Genomic DNA, 21328 nt, shown 5'->3' on the forward strand with positions numbered 1-21328 from the left:
TTTCTCACGTTCTCGTTATTTACTTATATTTACATTTGCAGTTCGTTGCATTCTGGTTGATCTTTCATTGATCCTGTTGGAAGATACTATTATATAGACGTGCCCACAGGAATGTATCGGGTACACGATGCCTCCGCCCTCCTTCCGGCTCATGCCGCCGGAAATCACGTCAGTGTGATCGGCGCGAAACTGCTCCAATTCCCGGTGTGAGCTGGTTCGAAACACGGGCCGCTTACCCAGGCGGACGAAACCTCCACACCCCTCCGACGAAAAGGCGGTTCTTCCCCCGAGAGGTGGAGCCTCCCCGGCGGGCAGTAGGAGAAATTTGAAAAGCGGCGCGAAAGAGGGCGAGGGTAAAGTACTGGGTAAGTGGGATCTGGAGTAGGCGGGAGAGGGGGTGCCGGGGCACGGGCTAGAGGGGGCCGTAGGGTGCGTGATGGGGAGGGCGGGAGTGTGTCCATAAGGTGCACGGTGGAGAGGGCAGGAGTGGGGGGTGGGTCCGTAGGTTACGGGTAGAGGAGAGGGGTGCTCTGGGAGTGGGGTAGAGGGGGTGAGAGGTGCGGGATAGAGGGAGTAAGAGGGGTGATCTTGGGTGTGATTATGGGGGTGAGAGGAGTGCACTTGGGTGCAGGGTAGAGAGGGGTAGGCAGGCGAGGTTAAGGTGTGGGAAAGGAGGGATAGTGTTTTACTAAATGTGTTCAGTTATATAACTAGTTATATTTTCATGTCAACAGCAATTGATCTGTATGAGGTGCTGATTTTAGTTGCAAGTGCAGTAACACTCCAATAACAAACAGGAGGAAGTCAGCAGATGTTGGAATCCAAGCAACACACACAAAATGCTGGAGGAACACAGTAGGCCAGGCAGTATCTAGGGACATCACAGTACAGTCAACATTTCGGATGGAGATTCTTGCAGCTGACTGAAAGTCAACTGTACTGTTTTCCATAGACGCTGCCTGGCCTGCTGAGTTCCTCCAGCATTTTGTCTGTGTTGCTAACACTCCAATAATGAGGGTTGTTTGGAAATGCTGATGTTCTGGCATCTGGTAACCTGATTCTCTACCCAAACCCATTCCCCTTTTAAAATGCAATAGGTTCCTTGGAATTTTTATTATACTGTTGTGTGATATTTTAAAGAGAGGATCAGATGTAACGGCTATTAGTTCCAAAAGATCTGCTAGTCTGGGATTACTAAGGTTCCAAGTGTGCTGGATATTCAGAAGTTTACTGTACCTACTCTGTTAGCTCCATTTATTCCATACAGCATATCTGTTAAACAACAGTGCTATTTGACACAAGCGTGATTGCTCATCTGTCTACTATTTTAGATTGAAATCATCTCTGTTAACTAAAGGTAAAAAAAAATAATTAACTGTTTATTGTGACGTATTTAATCCTACACTTGAAAACTGCTTTAACATCTTTAAAGTTTATGTTATTAATGTTACCAGTTATTGTAATATGGTGAAAGTGATCCAGTGATGTGGCTTGTGCATCTTAAAGTACTTAATACCTGTTGTTTAGTAAGTGTGACATATTTTAAATTTTGTAGATCGATGGATAACTGTATAGAAGATGTACAAGGTCAGCTGAATGAGAAGCTAAATGAAACCAGGACGAAGTTTTTTAGTTTGTGGGAGAGCTGTAATCCAGCAGGATTTAAGCACAATTATGTAGAATCCATAAAGGTTACAAGAGGTACGATCTATCTATACTGTATATCTAATTTTATCTATAGTTTTCATCTATATGTACAATAATAGAGGGCACTTATTGAAGATTGTTCACTGACTGCTATACCATTAGCAATTAGGGCACCAATGAAGGTCCTCCATTTCTGGTGCTGTTCATGATTTCCTTCATCATGTCTGTAGTTTCCTCTCGGCTTTCACTACCGCCAGTCACACAAGTTCTGGGTGGAGACTCAGGAATACCGTTGTGCTGAGATGTAGAAGGATTCTTCATTGTTGTTTCTGTAACAATGTTGTTTTACTAGTCAGGGTTGTTAGCCCTGAGTGGAACCCCTGAACCTGGAGGACAGGTGGACCACTCTTAGTCTGACCTGTTTGGCATGGGTGACCCTACCAAGAGCCAAAGCTGAAAGCCCTGACTCCAGCCAAGGTAAGATGGCTGTCCGGGTTGTTGAAGCACACAAGCCTCCAAACTACGACAAGGTTATGCTCCTCTTGAAAGTGAGAGGGGGTAGATTCAAAGGGATGTGAAGGGTGAGTTTTTTACTCAGAGTGGTGCATGTTGGAAATGTGCTGCCTGGTATGGTGGTGGAGGCAAGTACATTAGAGACTTTTCAATAGGCATGTGAATGTGAGGGAGATGAAGGGATACGGGCCTAAGGGTAGGAGGGAGTAGTTTATAGGGGTTTTTGATTTACTTTTCAGCTGGCTTGGCACATTGTGGCCTTAATGATCTGTTCCTGTGCTGTACTGCTCTGTGTTCTGCTGTGTATGAAAATTAACCTCTAAAACTGAAAATTTTGTAAAATAACTGAATACGACAAGTAAGGCACACAGTTTGATGTACATTGGGTTTATTTTAATTTCAAATTGAGTTGGGCCAGAGGGAAAGATTTAAAAGAAGACATTTTCATAGAGCGGGTGTCAGGAGCAGGCGACGGAGTAGGGGGGCTTTGGTGTTAATGGGTCGAGGCGAGGTAAGCTACTTGTGAGGAATAGGAAGTATGTCTGTGAGGCTAGTGTTCTGTACTGAGTGTCAGATGTGGGATGTCTGGGAAACTCCCAGCCTCCCGGACGGCCACATTTGCGCCAGGTGCGTTAAGCTGCAGCTCCTTAGGGACTGGGTTAGGGATCTGGAGATGCAGCTCGATGACATTCATCTGGTCAGGAAAAGTGAGGAGGTGACAGAGAGGAGCTATAGGCAAGTAGTCACACCGGGGCCTCAGGAGACAGATAAGTGGGTAACAGTTAGGGGAGGGAAGGGCAAGAGTCAGATACTAGAAAGTACCCCTGTGGCTGTCCCCCTTCACAATAAATTCTCCTGTTGAGTACTGTGGGTGAGGGGGACCTACCTGGGGGAAGCCTCTGGCACAAAGTCTGGCCCTGTGGCTCAAAAAGGTAGGGAAAGGAAGAGGATGGCAGCAGTGATAGGGGACTCTCTAGTTAGGGTGTCAGACAGGCAATTCTGCAGACGCAGGAAATAAACATGGATGGTAGTTTGCCTCCCAGGTGCCAGGGTCTGGGATGTTCCTGATTGTGTCCATGATATCCTGAACTGGGAAGGTGAACAGCCAGAGGTCGTGGTAAATATTGATACCAACAACATGGGTAGGAAAAGGGAGGAGGTCCTGAAAACATACTACAGGGAGTTAGGAAAGAAGGTCAGAAGCAGGACCCCAAAAGTAGTAATCTCAGGATTACTGCCTGTGCCATGTGACAGTGAGGTGGAGGATAAATGTGTGGCTGAGGGATTGGAGCAGATGGCAGAGATTCGGATTTCTGGATCATTGGGACCTTGTTTGGGGCAGGCCTGCTGATTTCCTCCAGCAGTTTGTGTGTGTTGGTCTGGATTTCCAGCATCTGTAGATTTTCTCAAGTCCAGTGTAGACTAGTAATTTCAACAGCAGATGTAGAAAATAGGTTTTGTAATAGTATTGGAATTAAAGACTTCCTTTACAATGGATCTATCAAGATTTAGAAGTTATCATAACCAGATACAGTGCTGGTGTTTATATTCTGTGAAAACAGTTTCTGTTTATAAGGGCAGGAGTAGTATCAGTTGCCGTTTTCCTGAACCATAGAATACTGAATAATTCAGCATGGGAATAATCCCTGCAGTGTCTGTGTTAACTGTGATACTCAGTTGAACTAATCCCATTTGCTCACACATGACCTACACCCCTCCATTCCCTGTTTGTTCATTTTTAAATAAGAGTAATTTAGTTTGAAATCATAATTGATCAAAGATATCATTAACTAATGGATAATTGTCCATGGTGGAAATCGACATCCACTCAATGATGACTTCCTCTTATACCTGTCTGTTCATCTTCTACTTTTCATGAGCCAATGTACAAAGGTCCATCTGCAAACCAATGTCTTATCATATTTTAATATTGTAATAGTACTGTGTCATCCTGCACTTTGTATCAAAGTGAAAAGCCTTGTATTATTCCGTTTCAAACTCCACCTGTTATTACTTCCCAATTTACTCAACTTGCCTGTATTCCTTTGAGGCACTTTGTGTCATCCTGTCAGTTCATTTCTGATTACTGGAATCTTTGAATTAAGTAATTATTAAATTCTACTCCGAGCTTGATCCCCAGGCAGCTTTAAAGTCAACCGACTTTACTGCTGCTGTGCTGACAGTATGAACTGAGAAAGTAAAGGCTGATATTAATTAAAATGCTAACAGCTGGCAACTGCAAAACCTTATTGCCTTACCTAAATTAGAAGGATCAAATTCTGATGTATGTTCATTTATTTTAAAATCAACTACTCCAATACTTTAATTTGAATGACTATTGCTTTTGCTATGTTCAGTGAATTACAAGTTAAAATACTTATATTACGTTAGTCCATGATATTTTGAAGTGGGAAGGAGAACAGCCAGAGGTTGTGGTACATATTAGTATCAACAACATAGGTAGGAAAAGGAAGGAGGTCCTGAAAGCAGACTACAGGGAGTTAAGAAGAAAGTTGAGAAGCAGGACCACAAAGGTAGAAATCTCGGGATCACTGCCTGTGCCACGTGACAGTGAGTATAGAAATAGAATGAGGTGGAGGATAAATGAGTAGCTGAGGAATTGAAGCAAGGAACAGGGATTCAGATTTCTGGATCATTGGGACAGGTGTGACCTGTACAAAAAGGACGGGTTGCACTTGAACCCGAGGGGAGCCAATATCCTGGAGGTTTGCTAAGGCTATTGGGGAGAGTTTAAATGAGAAATGCTGGGGGGGGGGGGAATGGGGTGGGAACCAAGCTGGAGGAAAGGGAGGTTGGCTCACAAATAGAGAAAGCTTGGAGACCATGTGAAAGGGAGGATAGGCAGGTGATACAGAAGGGACGCACTCATTCCGATGGTTTGAGATGTGTCTGTTTTAATGTGAGGAGTGTTATGAATAAAGCAGATGAGCTCAGAGTGTGGATCAGTACTTGGAGCTATGATGTTGTGGCCATTATAGAGACTTGGATGGCTCAAGGGCAGGAATGGATACTTAGAGTGCCAGGCTTTAGATATTTCCAAAAGGAAAGGGAGGGAGGCAAATGAGGGGAGGACATGGCACTGCTGATAAGAGATATTGTCACGGTTGCAGAAAAGGAGGAAGTCATGGAGGGATTGTCTAATGAGTTTCTGTGGGTGGAAGTTCGGAACAAGAAGGGGTCAATAACTCTACTGGGTGGTTTTTATAGACCACCTAATAGTAACAGGGACATCGAGGAGCAGATAGGAAGACAGATCCTGGAAAGGTGTAATAATAACAGGGTCGTTGTGGTGGGAGATTTTAATTTCCCAAATAATGATTGGCAACTTTCTAGAGCAAGGCATTTAGATGGGGGGGAGTTTGTTAGGTGTGTTCAGGAAAGTTTCCTGACACAATATGTAGATAAACCTACAAGAGGAGAGGCTATACTTAATTTGGTATTGAGAAATGAACCTGTTCAGGTGTCAGGTCTCGCAGTGGGAGAGCATTTTGGATATGGTGATCATAATTCTATCTCCTTTACCATAGCTTTGGAGAGGGATAGTAACAGACAAGTTAGGAAAGGGTTTAATTTGAGTAAGGGGAAATACAAAGCTATCAGGCAGGGTCTTGGAAGCATAAATTGGGAACAGGTGTTCTCAGGGAAATGTATGGCAGAAACGTAGCAAACATTCAGGGGATATTTGCGTAAACGTTCTGCATAGGTACGTTCCAGTGAGACCTATGAAAGAATGGTAGGGTACAGCAACTATGGAGTACAAAGGCTGTTGAAAATCTAGACAAGAAAAAAAAAGCTTACAGAAGGTTCAGAAAACTAGGTAATGATAGAGATCTAGAAGATTATAAGGCTAGCAAGAAGGAGCTTAAGAATGAAATTAGGAGAAGGGGCCATGAGAAGCCCTAGGCAAGCAGAATTAAGGAAAACCCCAAGGCATTCTACAAGTATATGAAGAGCAAGAGGATAAGACATGAGAGAATAAGACCAGTCAAGTGTGACAGTGGAAAAGTGTGTATGAACCAGAGGAGATAGCGGAGGTACTGAGGGAATCCTGTAGCAAAGTATTCATTACAGTGGACTGAAAAGCTTGAGCATATAGACGTTAGGAAAGGATGTGCTGGAGTTTTTGGAAAGCATCAAGCTGGATAAGTCACTGGGACCGAACAAGATATACCCCAGGCTACTGTGGGAGGCGAGGGAGGAGATTGCTGATCCTCTGGCAATGATCTTTGCATCATCAATGAGAATGGGAGAGGTTCTGGAGGATTGGAGTGGTTGTGAATGTTGTTCCCTTATTCAAGAAAGGGAGTAGAGATAGCCCAGGAAATTATAGAACAGTCAGTCTTACTTCAGTGGTTGGTAAGTTGATGGAGAAGATCCTGAGAGGCAGGATTTATGAACATTTGGAGAAGCATAATATGATTAGCAATAGTCAGCATGGCTTTGTCAAAGGCAGGTTGTGCCTTATGAGCCTGATTGAATTTTTTGGGATGTGACTAAACACATTGATGAAGGTAGAGCAGTAGATGTACTGTGTATGGATTTCAGCAAGGCATTTGATAAGGTACGCCATGCAAGGCTTATTGAGAAAGTAAGGAGGCATGGGATCCAAGGGGACATTGCTTTGTCGATCCAGAATTGGTTTGCCCACAGAAGGCAAAGAGTGGTTGTAGATGGGTCATATTCTGCATGGAGGTTGGTGAACAGTGGAGTGCCTCAGGGGTCTGTTCTGGGACCGCCTCTCTTTAGTGATTTTTATAAAGGAACTGCATGAGAAAGTCGGATTGGTTTGGAAATTTGCTGATGACACAAAGGTTGGGTGTGTTGAGGATAGTGTGGAGGGCTGTGAGAGGTTACAGTGGGATATTGATAGGATGCAAAACTGGGCTGAGAAATTGCAGATGGAGTTCAAACCAGATAAGTGTAAGGTGGTTCATTTTGGTAGGTCAAATATGATGGCAGAATATAGTGTTAATGGTGAGACTCTCGGCAGTGTGGAGGATCAGAGGGATCTTGGGGTCCGAGTCCTTAAAGCAGCTGCGCAGGTTGACTCTGTGGTTAAGAAGGCATACGGTGTACTGGCCTTCATCAACTATATTATTGAGTTTAAGAGCCGAGAAGTAATGTTACAGCTATGTAGGACCCTGGTCAGACCCTTCTTGGAGTACTGTGCTCTGTTCTGATCACCTCACTACAGGAAGGATGTGGAAACCATAGAAAGGGTGCAGAGGAGATTTACAAGGATGTTGCCTGGATTGAGGAGCATGCCCTGTTAGAAAAGGTTGAGTGAACTTGTCCTTTTTCCCTTGGAGCGACGGAGGATGAGAGGTGACCTGATAGAGGTGTACAAGATGATGAGAGGCATTGATCGTGTGGATAGTCAGAGGCTTTTTCCCAGGGTTGAAATGGCTAACAGGAGAGGGCACAGTTTTAAGGTACTTGGAAATAGGTTTAGAGGAGATTTCAGGAGTAAGTTTTTTATGCAGAGGGTGGTGAGTACGTGGAATTGGCTGCCGGTGACTGGGGGAGGCGGATACGACAGGGTCTTTTAAGAGACTCCTAGATATGTACATGGAGCTTAGAAAAATAGAGGGCTATGGGTAACCCTAGGTAATTTCTAAAGTATGAGCATGTTCAACAGCATCATGGGCCGAAGGGCCTGTATTGTGCTGTAGGTTTTCTATGTTTCTAAATGCGTTAGTTACAAACACTTTGGACTTCATGGTATGATTGTAATAATTAGATTAATTATCTCATTGAGTATTTTTTTGGAAAATCGAGCAATGGCTATTGTTCTGTTAAGGATATATTTATAGCTGAGTCAGAAGATTCCATATTTAAATCCCAAGGTCAGGAATTAGCACCCTAGAGAAGGTCTGATTGGTAAATGCTGTGAAAATTCTTCCCATTCCCTAATTGTTTTTCTAATACAGGTTGAGTACCCCTTATCAAAAATTCTGAAATACATAAAGCTCCAAAATCTGGAATTTTTTTTGAGCACTGCACTGACATGATATCACAAATGGGAAATTCCGCAAGGTGCTCTGGGAAGGTTCCCGGGTGATGTGCAAGTCCCTGCAGAACCAGACGGTTCTGAGAAGTGACCTCACATATGTAATGAATAGAACTTAATGAAAAATGTACCTAAAAAGACCAAGGTAATGTGTCTGAACGACTGGCGTCCTGTCGCACTCATCTCAATAATAGCAAATGCTTTGAGAGGCTGGTCAAGGACTACATCTGCAGCATGCTGACATCCACACTGGATCCACTACAATTCGCCTACTAACACAACCGATCGACAGATGACGCAACAGCCACAGCTCTGCATACCGTCCTTGCACATCTGGAGAAGAAGGATGCTTACATGTGAATGCTGTTCCAGACTACAGTTCAGCATTCATCACCATAATTCCTCCAGGCTCAATAAGAAGCTCAGAGACCTCGGCCTTTACCCAGTCTCAGCTGGATCCTGGACTTTCTGTCAGATCACCAGCAGGTGGTAAGAGTGGGCTCCCTCACCTCTGACCCTCAATACATGTGCCCCTCAGGGCTGTGTCCTAAGCCCCCTCATTTACTCTCTGTATACCCATGACTGTGTCACCACCTACAGCTGCAATCTGCTAATTACATTTGCTGATGAATCTACACTGATTGGCCTAAGCTCAAATATTAATGAGGCAGCCTACAAAGAAGTCATCACCCTAACATAGTGGTGTCAAGAACTCTCCCTCAATGTCGCAAAAACAAAGGAGCTGGTTGTGGACTACAGGAGGAATGGAGACAGGCTAGCCCCTTTTGACATGAATGGACCTGAGAGGGTGAACAGCTTGAATTTCCTCGGCATAAACATCATTGAGGATCGCATGTGATCTGTACATACGGGCTGTGTGATGAAAAAGGTGGAACTGTGCCTCTTTCACCTCAGATGGTTGAAGGGATTTGGTATGGGCACCCAAATCCTAAAGACTTTCTACAAGGGCACAATTGAGAGCGTCCTGACTGGCTGCATCACTGCTTGGTATGGGAACTGTACCAGGACTCTGCAGAGAGTGGAGCAGACAGCCCAGTGCACCTGTAGATGTGAACTTCCTACTATTCAGGACATTTACAAAGACAGGTGCGTAAAGAGGGCCTGAAGGATCATTGAGGACCCGAGTCACCCCAACCCCAAGCTGTTCCACCAGCTGTTACCACTTGGGAAATGGTACCGCAGCATAAAAGCCAGGACCAACAGGCTCTGGGGCAGCTTCTTCCACCAGGCCGTCAGACTGATTAATTCATGCTGACACAACTGTATTTCTATGTTACATTGTTGTACATACTATTGATTATAAATTACCATAAATTATACATTGCATATTTAGGCAGAGATGTGATGTAAAGATTTTTACACCTCATGTATATGAAGGATTTAAGAAATTAAGTCAATTCAGTTCAAAACTAGAAAAACTCTGCATAAAGCGAGGTGAAGATCTCAATCGTGTATTGAAAGAGTGGATTTATTAGCATTGAAGTGAACATACACTGCTTAACGGTATGCTGATCACGAAACAAGCAAAGATCTATCATGGCGAACTGAAAATTGAATGTAATTGCAGAAATTTAAGAAAATGCACAGCGTTAAAGTTTTAAATATTTGTGATGATAACGAGTCTGCTGATGACAAAACAGCAGGGAAATCCATTGAAAAGCTTGCTAAGGTCATTGCTGATGAAAATCTAACATACTGAATGGCTGCATCAGTACATATGTCTGATGAACAACTGTAAGAATACATTGTAGCACATAACTTCAGTCAGAAATATTAGCGATCCCAAGCTATCTCATGTATTTCAAAATCTGAAACACTTTCAGTTCCAAGCATTTTGGATAAGAGGTTGTCAACCTGCAGTTGTACATATCTGCCATCAAAGTTATGCCTTCAAAGCCTTTTATAACGAACAACTTCGTGGAAGTTGAACATAATAGAAGAGGATGTTTGTCATTTTCCCCCTTACACCTGCTCTGTCATTCAAGATCTCAGCTTTGCTTCCCTGCTAACCCCATATTGTTTGAAAAATCAATTAATATATCTTGAAGAACTTGGTAGTCTATGCCTCCATGGATGAAGTTTCATTTCATTCCTCTTCTGAACCATTAACCTGCCATCTAGAACCTTGCTTCTAGATACTACATCAATCCTGCATGCAAGTCCTGTAAAAATTTTATATGTTTTATCCATTCATGTAACCTGTCTGTATTCCCTTGAATGTAATCTGAACAGCATATCGAAGTTGTGGCGTGCTTGACGAGACCAGAGACTATGCCCAGATGAGGTATGATGCAAGTGAGGAAGTATTAAGGAATGTTTGTAGGGTTATTTGCTGAGCCTAGATGTTGTGTCACAAACATTTTGTCCCCAGTCGAGGTGACATCATCAGTGTGCAATTGAATTTTGTTTTTTCCCCGCGTGTTCTCATTTATATCGGACTGAAGCGTTCTGATCGGTTGGCTGTTGCACTGGCCGCTAGTCTCCGCTGGGTCCTGGCCATCTGGATGGCTGCGTGATCTCTGCTGGCCCATATCCTGGTTGTTGGTCATTGTGAGTATTGGTTCCTTGGGTGCCTGCAGCTCACCCCTTGGCCCCGATCCTGCAGCTGCATAGGTTCGTAAGTTGCATCCCATTCAATATGCTTGTTAATATCTTCCCTTGAGAACCAAGCGTTAAAGCATTCTCTTAACTTTTTGTTTTGCACTTCTGCCAGGATTTTTGTAGTTTCCCAGATGAACTAGTCTCTTTCTGCCACAAAGAAAGTTGCATCCAAAGCCTATTCAACCGAGTGGAAACACACTGCAGTCGCGCAGACCTCAAGAAGAAAACTACTTTTTCAAAGTATTCACGCACAATGGCCGTCCAAAAAAACTCCATTGGAAGCTGTCTTGTCTAGAGAATCAACATTTTAACTCCTACTGAATAGACAGGGAAGAGGCTAACCCTACTATGCATCAACAATATTTCCAAAATGATGGCTCCAACCACATGGAATAATGGTAACACACAAACCCAGCACAGCCGTCAGAATGCTCGTCTTAAGACCCAAAAATCCAACAGCCCACATGGAGAGAAGAAATGCAAATCAAATGTGAAGACTGCCTCAAGCATTATGAAGGACAGATGGGGAGAAAACTATCCATGAGACTACATGGACATAAGCTAGTCGTAAGACACGATCCTCTGTCACTCATCTCAGTACATGAAGACCAAGAAGGATATAGGTTTGTATGGGAAACTACAAAAATCCTGGCAGAAGTGCAAAACAAGAAATTAAAATAATTCTTAGAAGCCTGATTCCCAACAGAAGACTTTTATTAACCAGCATGTTGAACTGGATGCAATTTACAAATGTAGGCTTCTGCAGTATTGGGGCCAAGAGACCAATGCTCACAATGACCGAGCCAGTGGAGGTCACTTAGGTATCCTGTTGGCCGGGACCCAACTGAGACAAGCGGCCAGCACGACAGCCAACCAATCTAAACAAAAAGTCAGACTAATACAAACATGAACACTTGGCAGAAACAGCACTCAAATACACACTGTTGATGTCACCTCAACTGCTGATGAAATGTTTGCGATCTAACTTCCAGGCTCTGCAAACAACCCTACAAACAAGCAGTAACCCAAGCTTTTTCATTTCAAAGGGATTCAGAATATTTTAATGTATTGCTTTTGTTTGTGGGAAGTGGATGTTCTCAGTTTGCCTGGACCTTAGTCAGAGAAATACAGTTATCAGAGTACATGTATATAGTCTGTTTGTTTGAATTTCTCTTGTACTGGCAATGCTGTTTTTTGACTTGTTTTACCTGTTGCAATATATTTTCCTAGACCTATAAATGGAGTTCTCCACCAAAAACTCAGATTGAACTCCATTTGCACCATTTAAGTAATTATGAATGTTTGTCATGGCTAGTTTAGTAAAAATCATTTTCTAATGGATAATTTCTATATATTAATTTTCTTTCCCCTCAAAATCTTAGTTATTAATTTGTTTTACAGACAGATGCATTGAAATACATGAAGAGGAGGACCAGATGTGTGATAAAATTGAAATAAGCAAAAAGGGTATGAGCTTAATGAACTGCTAAATACCAATTCTATACATCTCACGAAATAACTCTCCTCTAATAGGAACTGCCTTTCTCTTGCAGTGATTGCTGAGCAGAATGCATTAATAAAGAAAATGCGAGAAGATCTACAGATTGCAGACCAAAAATTTGAAAATAATGAACAACAAAAGCAAGAAGTGTTAGAAAAAATGAGGCAGCTGAAGGAAGCACTTACTAAAAAGCAGGAATGTATGTGTGTTTTTTGAGGAAAGGATATAAAACTGACCTGTGCTTTGATAAAATTGATTTGAGTAATATAATCAATTACTCAATTAATTAATTTAATTAATCCAAATTGCAGAAATAACTATTGTTATTAATAATCAATGTTCATGCTGATCGTTCCTGAAACTGTTCTTATATTGTTGGCCATGAAAATAATTATTTTTTTCCTTACACAAATAGTAATTTCTGCACAAAAACAAGAAAATAAAGCCAAACTTAAGAAATTGAATACATCAGCAGAAATGTTTAAGAAGCGAATGGGTCTGGAAATTCGAAAGGTCCATGGTAGGAAAATGGAATGTCTTTATGTAGAAAATGCTATATGTTTTCAGCTGCAAATTTGAAAATAATTAATCTTTAATATTTAACTTAATGTTTTTTATTGAAGAAAATAATAGATTATAAAAGTACTTATAGCATTGTTTTATCTTTGTTTTATAACTTACACGTTTAGTTCAATATATTGCATTTCTTTTGGTATTTGGACCAAGTTAAAGTGTACTTGTACATCAATAAAGAAAATAACAAACATAAGATATATCTTTGTAGTGTAGTAACATTGACTTGAATGTTTGAACCAGATTTTTGAAGAATTATCTCAGTTTGTATGTTTTTTTTTGAACATCCTTTTTTTTGGTTCTTCAACAGGGGAGCAGCTGCAATTTATCTTCAAATGCATCAATAGCAAAAATCCTGAGCAGCTGTTTACATTCTTACTGAAATTTAATGAAGAGGGGAATTATGAAGGTATGGCTATTTTGAAAAATGGTATTTAATTTTAAAAGCAAAAAGTGAGTTGCATAACCTACACCATTATGACTTTTCCCCATATTTAAGCTACTATGTCGTAGTTACGTATAAATATTTCCTGTTATCCAAGACTCTGGGCCTGTACTCACTAGAATTCATAAGGAGGGAGGACCACATTGAAACCTGTCAAATGTTGAAAGGCCTCAATAGAGTGGATGTAGAGAGGATGTTTCCTATGGTACGGGAGTCTATGACCAGGAGACACAGCTTTGACATAGAGGGACGTCCATTTAGAACGGAGCTGAGGAGGAATTTATTTAGCCAGAGAGTGGTGAATCTGTGGAATTTGTTGCCACAAGTGGCAGTGGAGGCCATGACATTGGGTATATTTACGGCAGAGGTTGACAGTCTTGTGATTAGTCAGGGCATGAAGTTTATTCAAGGCAGAGGCTGATAGATTCTTGGTTAATCAGGGCATAAAGGGATATGGGGAGAAGGCAGGAGATTGGGACTGAGAGGGAAATGGAGCAGCCATGATGAAATGGCAGAGCAGACTTGATAGTCCAAATGGCCTAATTCTGCTGCTATATCGTATGATGAGACAACTTTCACATATCCAATATTCATTGCTAGATTATAGAGTTTTGGTTAACATTATCCCTGTCCTCTTGCCTGAACGGAGGGAAGGATTGTATCCCATAAATATATTAAATACATTTAGTTTGTGATTGTACATGGTCATCAGAATTGTTTATTTTTGCATGTTTTTCGTGCCTTTTAAAGTTATCAGCTTTTGATGGAAGTTTGTTCTGTTTACCTGTTTATCAATCCAAACTGCCTTGTCATTTCTTTTTTAGCAGTGTGGTGATAATTTGATAGTCTGGTTACACTGCACATGTGCTTCTAAATTCAATCAGCCACATCAAACTGATTATTGGGAATTGGTTTATTATTGGCACATGTACTGATGACAGTGAAAAACTTATCATTGCATACTGTTCATACTGACCAATTCATTATATAGTGCATTGAGGCAGCACAAGGTAAAACAATAACAGAATGCAAAATAAAGTGTAACAGCTGCAGAGTAAATCACTGCAGGTAGACAGTAAGATGCAAGATCATAATGAGGTAGATTATGAGGTCGAGTCATATTAGGGAACTGTTCAATAATCTTATAACAGTGGAGTAGAAGCTATCCTTGAGCCTGGTGGAATATGCTTTCAGGTTTTTGTATCTTCTGCCGGATGGAAAAGTGGAGAAGACAGTATTTCTGGGATGGGTGGATCTTTGATTATGCTGGCTGCTTTACTGAGGCATTGAGAAGTGAAAGCTGGTTTCCATGATGTGCTGAGCTGTGCCCATAACCCTGCTATTTCTTGTGGTCACTAGCAGAACAGCTGCCATACTGAGCTGTGATGCATCCAGATAGGATGTTTTCTATGGGGCTGTGAATAAAAATTGGTAAGGTTGACAGGAGCATGCCAAATTTTGTTAGCCTCCCAAGGCAGCAGAGACATTGGTTGGCTGTAGTAGCTGTGGCAAACACTTGGTTAGACCAGAACAGGCTGTTGGTAATGTTAACTCCAGGAACTTGAAGCTGTCAGCCTTCTAGATCTAGCACTGTAATATAGACAGGAGCATGTGGATTGCTCTCCTTCCTGAAGTCAATGACCACCTCTTTTGTTTTGCTGATACTAAGGGAAAGGTTGTTATCTTGACACCACTTTACTAAGTTTTCGATCACCTTCCTGTACTTGACTCATCATTGTTTGAGATGTGGCCCACTCTGGTGATACCATCTGCAATTTTGTAGATGGAGTTAGAGCAGAAACTGGCCATGCAGTCATGAATGTACAGGAAGCACATTGTATACAATGTAGGGGGGCTGAGTACAGTTTTACTGCACCTAACAGGAACATACAAACTCTGTACTGTGAATATTTCACTTTTGAAGGCCTCCCACTTACAAAGCATCCCTTTGCCCAAAAACAACCTATCCCAGTCCACACCTGCACCTAAGACTTTTCTCATGCCCTCAAAATTGGCCTTTCTCCAATTTATAATCTCAACCTGAGGACCAGTCCTGTCCTTCTCCATTATTATCTTGAAACTAATGGAATTATGATTATTAGATCTGAAGTATTCCCCTACACACACTATTATCTGCCCTGTCCCATTCCCCAATAGGAGATCCAGTAGATCAGAGGTTCCCAACCTGTGGTTCACAGACCCCTTGGTTAATGGTAGGGATCCATGGCATATAAAAGGTTGGGAACCCCTTACTGTTGCAGTTCATTGGTCAGGAAGTTGAGGATTCAGTTGCACACAGAGGTGTTAACTCCCAGGTCTCAGAGTTTGGCGATAAGTTTGATTGGAATTATTGAGGTAGAGTTGTAGTCAATAAATATTAGTTTAGCACAGGTGTCAATTGTTCAAGTGTATGTAGTATGGATCCTAATCTGATTTTGAATTGTCTTTACTTTTTGCTATTGGTTTCATGCAGATACATAGTTATTATAAGGAAAAATAAAATTGGTGTCCGGGGTAAGTCAGAGTTTTTGATAAATTCAAAGGGGAAGTTTTGAAATTTGTTTACAATTTTCTAGTTTGTTTATTAGAGAAACTAAGAAATTAATTTCTAGTCATGTTTTTGAGAACCAAGTGTGAAGCATATTTATTAGCCCAGAAGGGTAAATAATACTGTATAAATTGTTGATCATCGGTAGTTTGTAAAAATAAATTAATTTGAAGTGTCAGATTTCTGTACATAGCCCATCCCTATTTCCTGTGAGTCATTCAAATTTGGAGTGTAGTGTAGATTACAGTTTCAATTGACGAATCTAGGTAGTTAGCACTTTACTAGTTAAGCAGGTATTTTGTTTGAAATAGCATTAAGTAGGTTAAAAATTCACTTTTACATCGTGCCTTGCCGGGATTTTGAACTTGCATCTTTTGTCTGCTCTGGCCCAGTACCTTGCTGTTCATACACAATAAGCTCATACATGAACTGTACAACATGTTATTTGTTCCAAAAGTAACTATACACATTATAGCTCACATTCTGCTGGATTTCTTTTTTTCCCAGTCACATCATGTGATCCACCACTGGAATGTATGCCTCTGCTACAGGAAAAACTCAAGGAAACCAACAATTTCTCTGCATTTCTTGCAAATGTTAGGAAAGCTTTTACTGAACTAGTTTAACTTCAAGATGTATTCCTGTTTTGTGTTCAACTTAAATGTAGTTTTTATTTGTGTCAGCTACAAACTTTTCATTTTATTGTGTAATATGTTAAAATTTTACTCTTGTTAATAACTATCTCTGTTGGAGGTTGTTGCATGTATTATAGAAGTCAATAATATTTCATCTATTTCTGGCAGGAATACAAGATAGCTTCAATATTGTAGTTGTGGATAATAAACATTTTTTGTCCTTTTTGTAGACGAGTGTTAATTTTTTACTGCAATGCTAAAGACAGTAATGGACAGCTAATTCTTGAAGTGCTTGGTATTCATTTTATGCTTGGGTGGAGCATATTAGAATGTCTTATATCAATGCAAGAGTTTTTATATTGTGCTAAAGTGACATAGGAGATGTATTTCAGGATGATCTTGTATGATGTAAGTGTTTAACATTTTCATCCATGGTTAAGCTAGAATTAATTTTGCCTTAGATTATCTGCACCTGGGCTGTTTAAACTTTAATATTTGTACTTGGATAAAACATTGGTTTTATTTTGACAATATTGAATGGTGCCCAACTGCTCATTCATGCAACAGAACAGAAAAACTATTCAAGGTAATAGTATTAATGGGTTGTTACTTTTCTTAAATGTGATTGTTTTGAAAAGCACATAGAATAAAACTTGATTAAATAACATTTGCTTCTACTGGGAGGAGAAAAAATATCTGAATTATTATATCAAAGTCAGTTAAAGATTTGTACTGTACTGTTTATAATTTATCAATTTGTATTGCCCATAACTGCCTTTGATTTAGGGTGGAACTTGATGGTAGATGAATTAGCAAGTACAGGTGAGTTGTTTATCTGATATTCTAGAATCTGCTGTTCAAGGGACTGGGGAGCCCTTGAGTTGCTTGTAACTAGCATTTCAGTATCTAGCCTTGTGACTTATGTATCAAAGAGCTTGAGGTTATAACACTTTCATGGTAGGAACAGACTCAGTTCATCACAGGGAGAGTTGTGATACATTTTAGTCTAATTATCCTTCTGTTAAAGTAATGTGATAAACACTGAAAAATAGAAAATTCGAAGATAATTGTTCTTTAATAATTGAAGTTTTTTTTACTTTTTACAACCTTCTTTCTTAAATCCGATCTTTTACATTTAATATTTTTCCTGTAATTGATTTGACACTAGATTCATGATTCCCAGTTAAAATCTTTCAACCTGATTCAGGTGTTACTCACCTTGTCTCCTAATTGCCCTTTGAATCACACTCGCCTCCGATTTGTACAATATCCAAGGGTCACAAAAGGATAAAGTTTTCTTGATAAATTCTAACCTTTTAAAATCTGTTGATATAGTATGACAATATAAAAGATGTGTCCAAAACAGGAAATTAGTGTTATCTTTAAATGTGTTAGAAATCCACATTATAGTATTTCTAATTCTTCAAGGTCCAGTGCATTTTGTCATACCATCCTGTTTTCAGCCAGATAGGCAATGACATAAGTCCCTACTCCTTTATGCTTCTGATGTGCCTTTTTCCTTTTGCGGCAATTCCTCCACATAAGTAGCTGGAAAAATGCCCTTTTTTCCTCGCAAGCTACCAATCCACCATCCGGTCACATCTTTCTTGTAAATAATAAGTATATCGCCTAGAGGAAAAAGTACATAGTCATAATATGTACTCAAGGCATCTGATCTGTCAGAGTCATAATTATTGCTGTCTACTTACACCATATACAATGCCCCTGTTCAGTTCCGATTTCTCAATCCTACAGTACATCTAATGTCAGTAATTATCATCGTGCAACAAGATTACAAAAACTCTCTTCAACCCTAGCTATTAACTCACCTTGTTGCATGTTAAGTTCATCATCTCTAGCAGCTTCATAATCATACAGAGCCTTGCAGGTTCCAATCTCTTGACCAGGATTATCAACTGTAGCTTTAAGAACACAAAACAGAGCTTTAGAGCTTTTTGATCTTGTCCAGCAAACCCAGCAATGTCTATTTTATTTAATGAGATACAGCCCTTCGAGCTGCACTGCCCAGCAACCCATCTCAGCTTCAGTCCTGCTGAAGGGTCTCGGCATGAAATGCCGGCTATACTCTTTTTCCATAGATACTGACTCGTGCGCTGAATTCCTCCAGCAATTAGGCTTGTGTTGCTTGGATTTCCAGCATCTGCAGTTTTTCTTGTTTGTGAACCCATCTTATTTTTCCCCTTAACCAGAAGAAGAATGGAATGTTATGTTGAAGTTGTATATAACATTGGTGAGGCCTAATTTGGAGTATTATGTACAGTTTTGGTCACCTAACTACAGGAAAGATGGAAATAAATTTGAAAGAGTACAGAGAAAACTTAAGGAACATAGAAGATTAAAAGGAGATCTGAAAAAGGTATACAAAATTATAAGCAGTATAGATAGGGTAAATACAAATAAGCTTTTTCCACTGAAGTTGGGTAGGACTATAACCAGAGGTCATGGGTTAATGGTGAAAGGTGAAAAGTTGAAGGGGAACATGAGAAACTCAAGAAGGTGGCGAGTGTGTGAAACAGGCTGCCTGCACAAGTGATACACGCTAGCTCAATTTCAATGTTTGAGAAGTTTGGATAGGTACATGGATGGTAGGGGTATTGAGGGCTATGGGATGCAGGTCAATGGGAGTAAGCAGTTGAAATGGTTGGGCATGGACTAGATGGGCAGCGGAGCTGTAACTTTCTATGACTGACTATGATTCTAAGCCAACGACTAGGTGCAAATGGAAAAGTTACCGTATTTTTTACTGACCTATACATTTGATATTTGTACATTGAAGCTAGTAAATGAATGTTCCAATTGCCTCTATTTTTCTCTGCATGGCAACCCATAAAATTTTGTAACACTGTTTCTGCACAGATGATTCAATTTTATGATGTCACTTTTTCCTAAGATTTATTTATGTATACTTATAAATGTATTTTTAAAGTGTGTTTTTTTTTTAAAACATGCCATTTTCTTGAAAATAATTGCCAGCTATTTTCAGATGGCTGTCACAAGTTTGTGACTCCTTTTTTACTCATAACAGACTGTGTATCTAAATGTTCTAATTGTCTGGTAATTAGTTCCTAAAGCAGTTATCTATGTTGCTAAAATCCCTACAAGAGGAGAATTTAATTAGTAGGTTTATATTTTCCAATCTTCTCCCTTTACCCTCGAACAGGGGTTCCCATCCTGGGGTTATAGATCTCTTGTTTAATGTTATTAGTCTGTGGTATAAAAACAGTTGGGAACCCTTGCCCTAGAAGAACAAACTAAGATTGGAAAATCTAAGGGTAAAAATATTAGACCATATTATTTCATTGCTAATACTTTATAAGTTTCAAATGTCACTGAAAGCAATAGCTATTTGTATGCCTTAAAAATTGAAAATGTAAATACATAACCTATAGCAAAAGCAAAGAGAATTGTTAAGAATCAAATTTAATAATTTGGTTAGTTTTCCTTGCATTCTTGTCACATTAGAAACCAAATAACACACCTCCATGGATTAAAAAGACAATTTCCCCCCAAAATGAACTTGTTCATCCAAATTACCATAGTCAGCTGATCCTGCAGTTGTTTCCGATTGTTTGGTCCTTATTTTTGTATGATGTGAATTAATTGTCTGATTCGCATATATAGGTTCAGATATTTGCTGGGGGTCGGGTCCATGGTGATCGTTACTGTTATCCAAAAATATAGTGTCTGTCAGGCTCCTCTGATGTATAGTTTTCATTTTCACAGGACGTGATATCTGCACCAAACTGTGATAATATTCCTGCCAAAATAATTTAATCATTAACACAAGCAATGTCACTATTTGTAACTCAATAGATTGGATTAAAAAGAAAATCTACCAATCTAATAATAATAGGAATAGGCAATTGAACACTCCACCATTCATGGAAACATAGAAAACCTACAGCACAATACTGCCCATTGGCCCACAAAGTTGTGCCGAACATGTCACTACCTTAGAAATTACTGGGCTTACCTATAGCCCTCTATTTTACTAAGCTCCATGTGCCTATCTAAAAGCCTCTTAAAAATTCAGTAAGGTCATGGTTCATTCATTATCTCAATACCACTTTCCTGTACATGTCCCTTGTTTCCTTTAATATCCAAAAATCTCTCTTAAACAGGCTCCTGTATGCAGATTTCTAAAGATTCACCACCCTGGTTCTGGACACTACAGCCAGACTAAACATCATCCTAATACCTAATCTACCAAATCCTGCAGGGGAGTTTCTACCAGATCACCTCACATACTTAAATCTACACTTGGGATAATCCCACATCCTGGAAATCAGGATGGTAAACATTCACTGTACTCTATGGAAATTATATCTTTGAATTGAACTTTAATATGTTTAAAATACCATTCTCAACTAATACTGTTTGTCTTGTAGTTGCACCCATTACTGTGGTCTACGATCATTGTTGTTATAGAAAAATAGAAAACCTAGAGCACAATACCGGCCCTTCAGCCCACAATGCTGTGCTGAACATGTACTTACTTTAGAAATTACCTAGAGTTACCCATAGCCCTCTATTTTTCTAAGTTCCATGTACCTATCCAGGAGTCTCTTAAAAGACCCTATTGTATCTGCCTCCACCACTGCTACAGACTGATTGGTCTTATAGCATACATTGAGAAGATGAAGTCATTCTCATCATTGTGTGCCATGTCGAATGATGTAAGCAATTGGGATTGTACTTGGCAAATTTTTCTGCATAAGTACTTTGCCATTGTTTACTTCTGGAGAGTGTCTTAAGATGGATACCCTAGCTATTATCAATCCTCTACTGAGAT

General features: G+C 40.1%; 2 protein-coding genes across 4 annotated transcripts in view; one reads left to right on the forward strand and one right to left on the reverse strand.

Annotated features, from left to right (window-relative positions):
- The first annotated feature begins 110 nt into the window (after nt 1-110).
- On the forward strand, nt 111-17113 carry spc25 (SPC25 component of NDC80 kinetochore complex). The gene is made up of 7 exons (XM_059966392.1): nt 111-365; nt 1556-1701; nt 12215-12280; nt 12367-12513; nt 12730-12834; nt 13198-13296; nt 16388-17113. Exons 2-7 carry the CDS (start codon nt 1560-1562, stop codon nt 16504-16506), a joined length of 678 nt encoding a protein of 225 aa, XP_059822375.1. The 5' UTR covers nt 111-365; nt 1556-1559; the 3' UTR covers nt 16507-17113.
- A 499-nt stretch (nt 17114-17612) lies between these two features.
- The window catches only part of nostrin (nitric oxide synthase trafficking), a 53876-nt gene continuing 50160 nt past the window's right edge, over nt 17613-21328 (reverse strand). The window contains exons 13-15 of one of the 3 annotated variants that reach the window (XM_059966391.1): nt 20071-20293; nt 18345-18437; nt 17613-18144 (exon numbers count right to left, since the gene is read on the reverse strand). In XM_059966391.1, the coding sequence (XP_059822374.1) occupies nt 18011-18144; nt 18345-18437; nt 20071-20293 (450 nt within the window). In that variant the 3' untranslated portion in view covers nt 17613-18010. The remainder of the gene's footprint in view (nt 18145-18344; nt 18438-20070; nt 20294-21328) is intronic. The other 2 variants (XM_059966389.1, XM_059966390.1) reach the window with 2 other exon arrangements.

The sequence above is a fragment of the Hypanus sabinus genome, chromosome 4 (genome assembly GCF_030144855.1).
Source record: "Hypanus sabinus isolate sHypSab1 chromosome 4, sHypSab1.hap1, whole genome shotgun sequence".
NCBI classification, from domain to species: Eukaryota; Metazoa; Chordata; class Chondrichthyes; order Myliobatiformes; family Dasyatidae; genus Hypanus; species Hypanus sabinus.

Excerpts from the sequence above, each read along its gene's own strand:
- spc25 (XM_059966392.1), top strand. The coding sequence starts at position 1,560 with ATGGATAACTGTATAGAAGATGTACAAGGTCAGCTGAATGAGAAGCTA. Across the intron at positions 1,702-12,214 it reads ATCCATAAAGGTTACAAGAG|ACAGATGCATTGAAATACAT; the intron begins GTACGATCTATC and ends TTTGTTTTACAG. Across the intron at positions 12,835-13,197 it reads GGAAATTCGAAAGGTCCATG|GGGAGCAGCTGCAATTTATC; the intron begins GTAGGAAAATGG and ends GTTCTTCAACAG.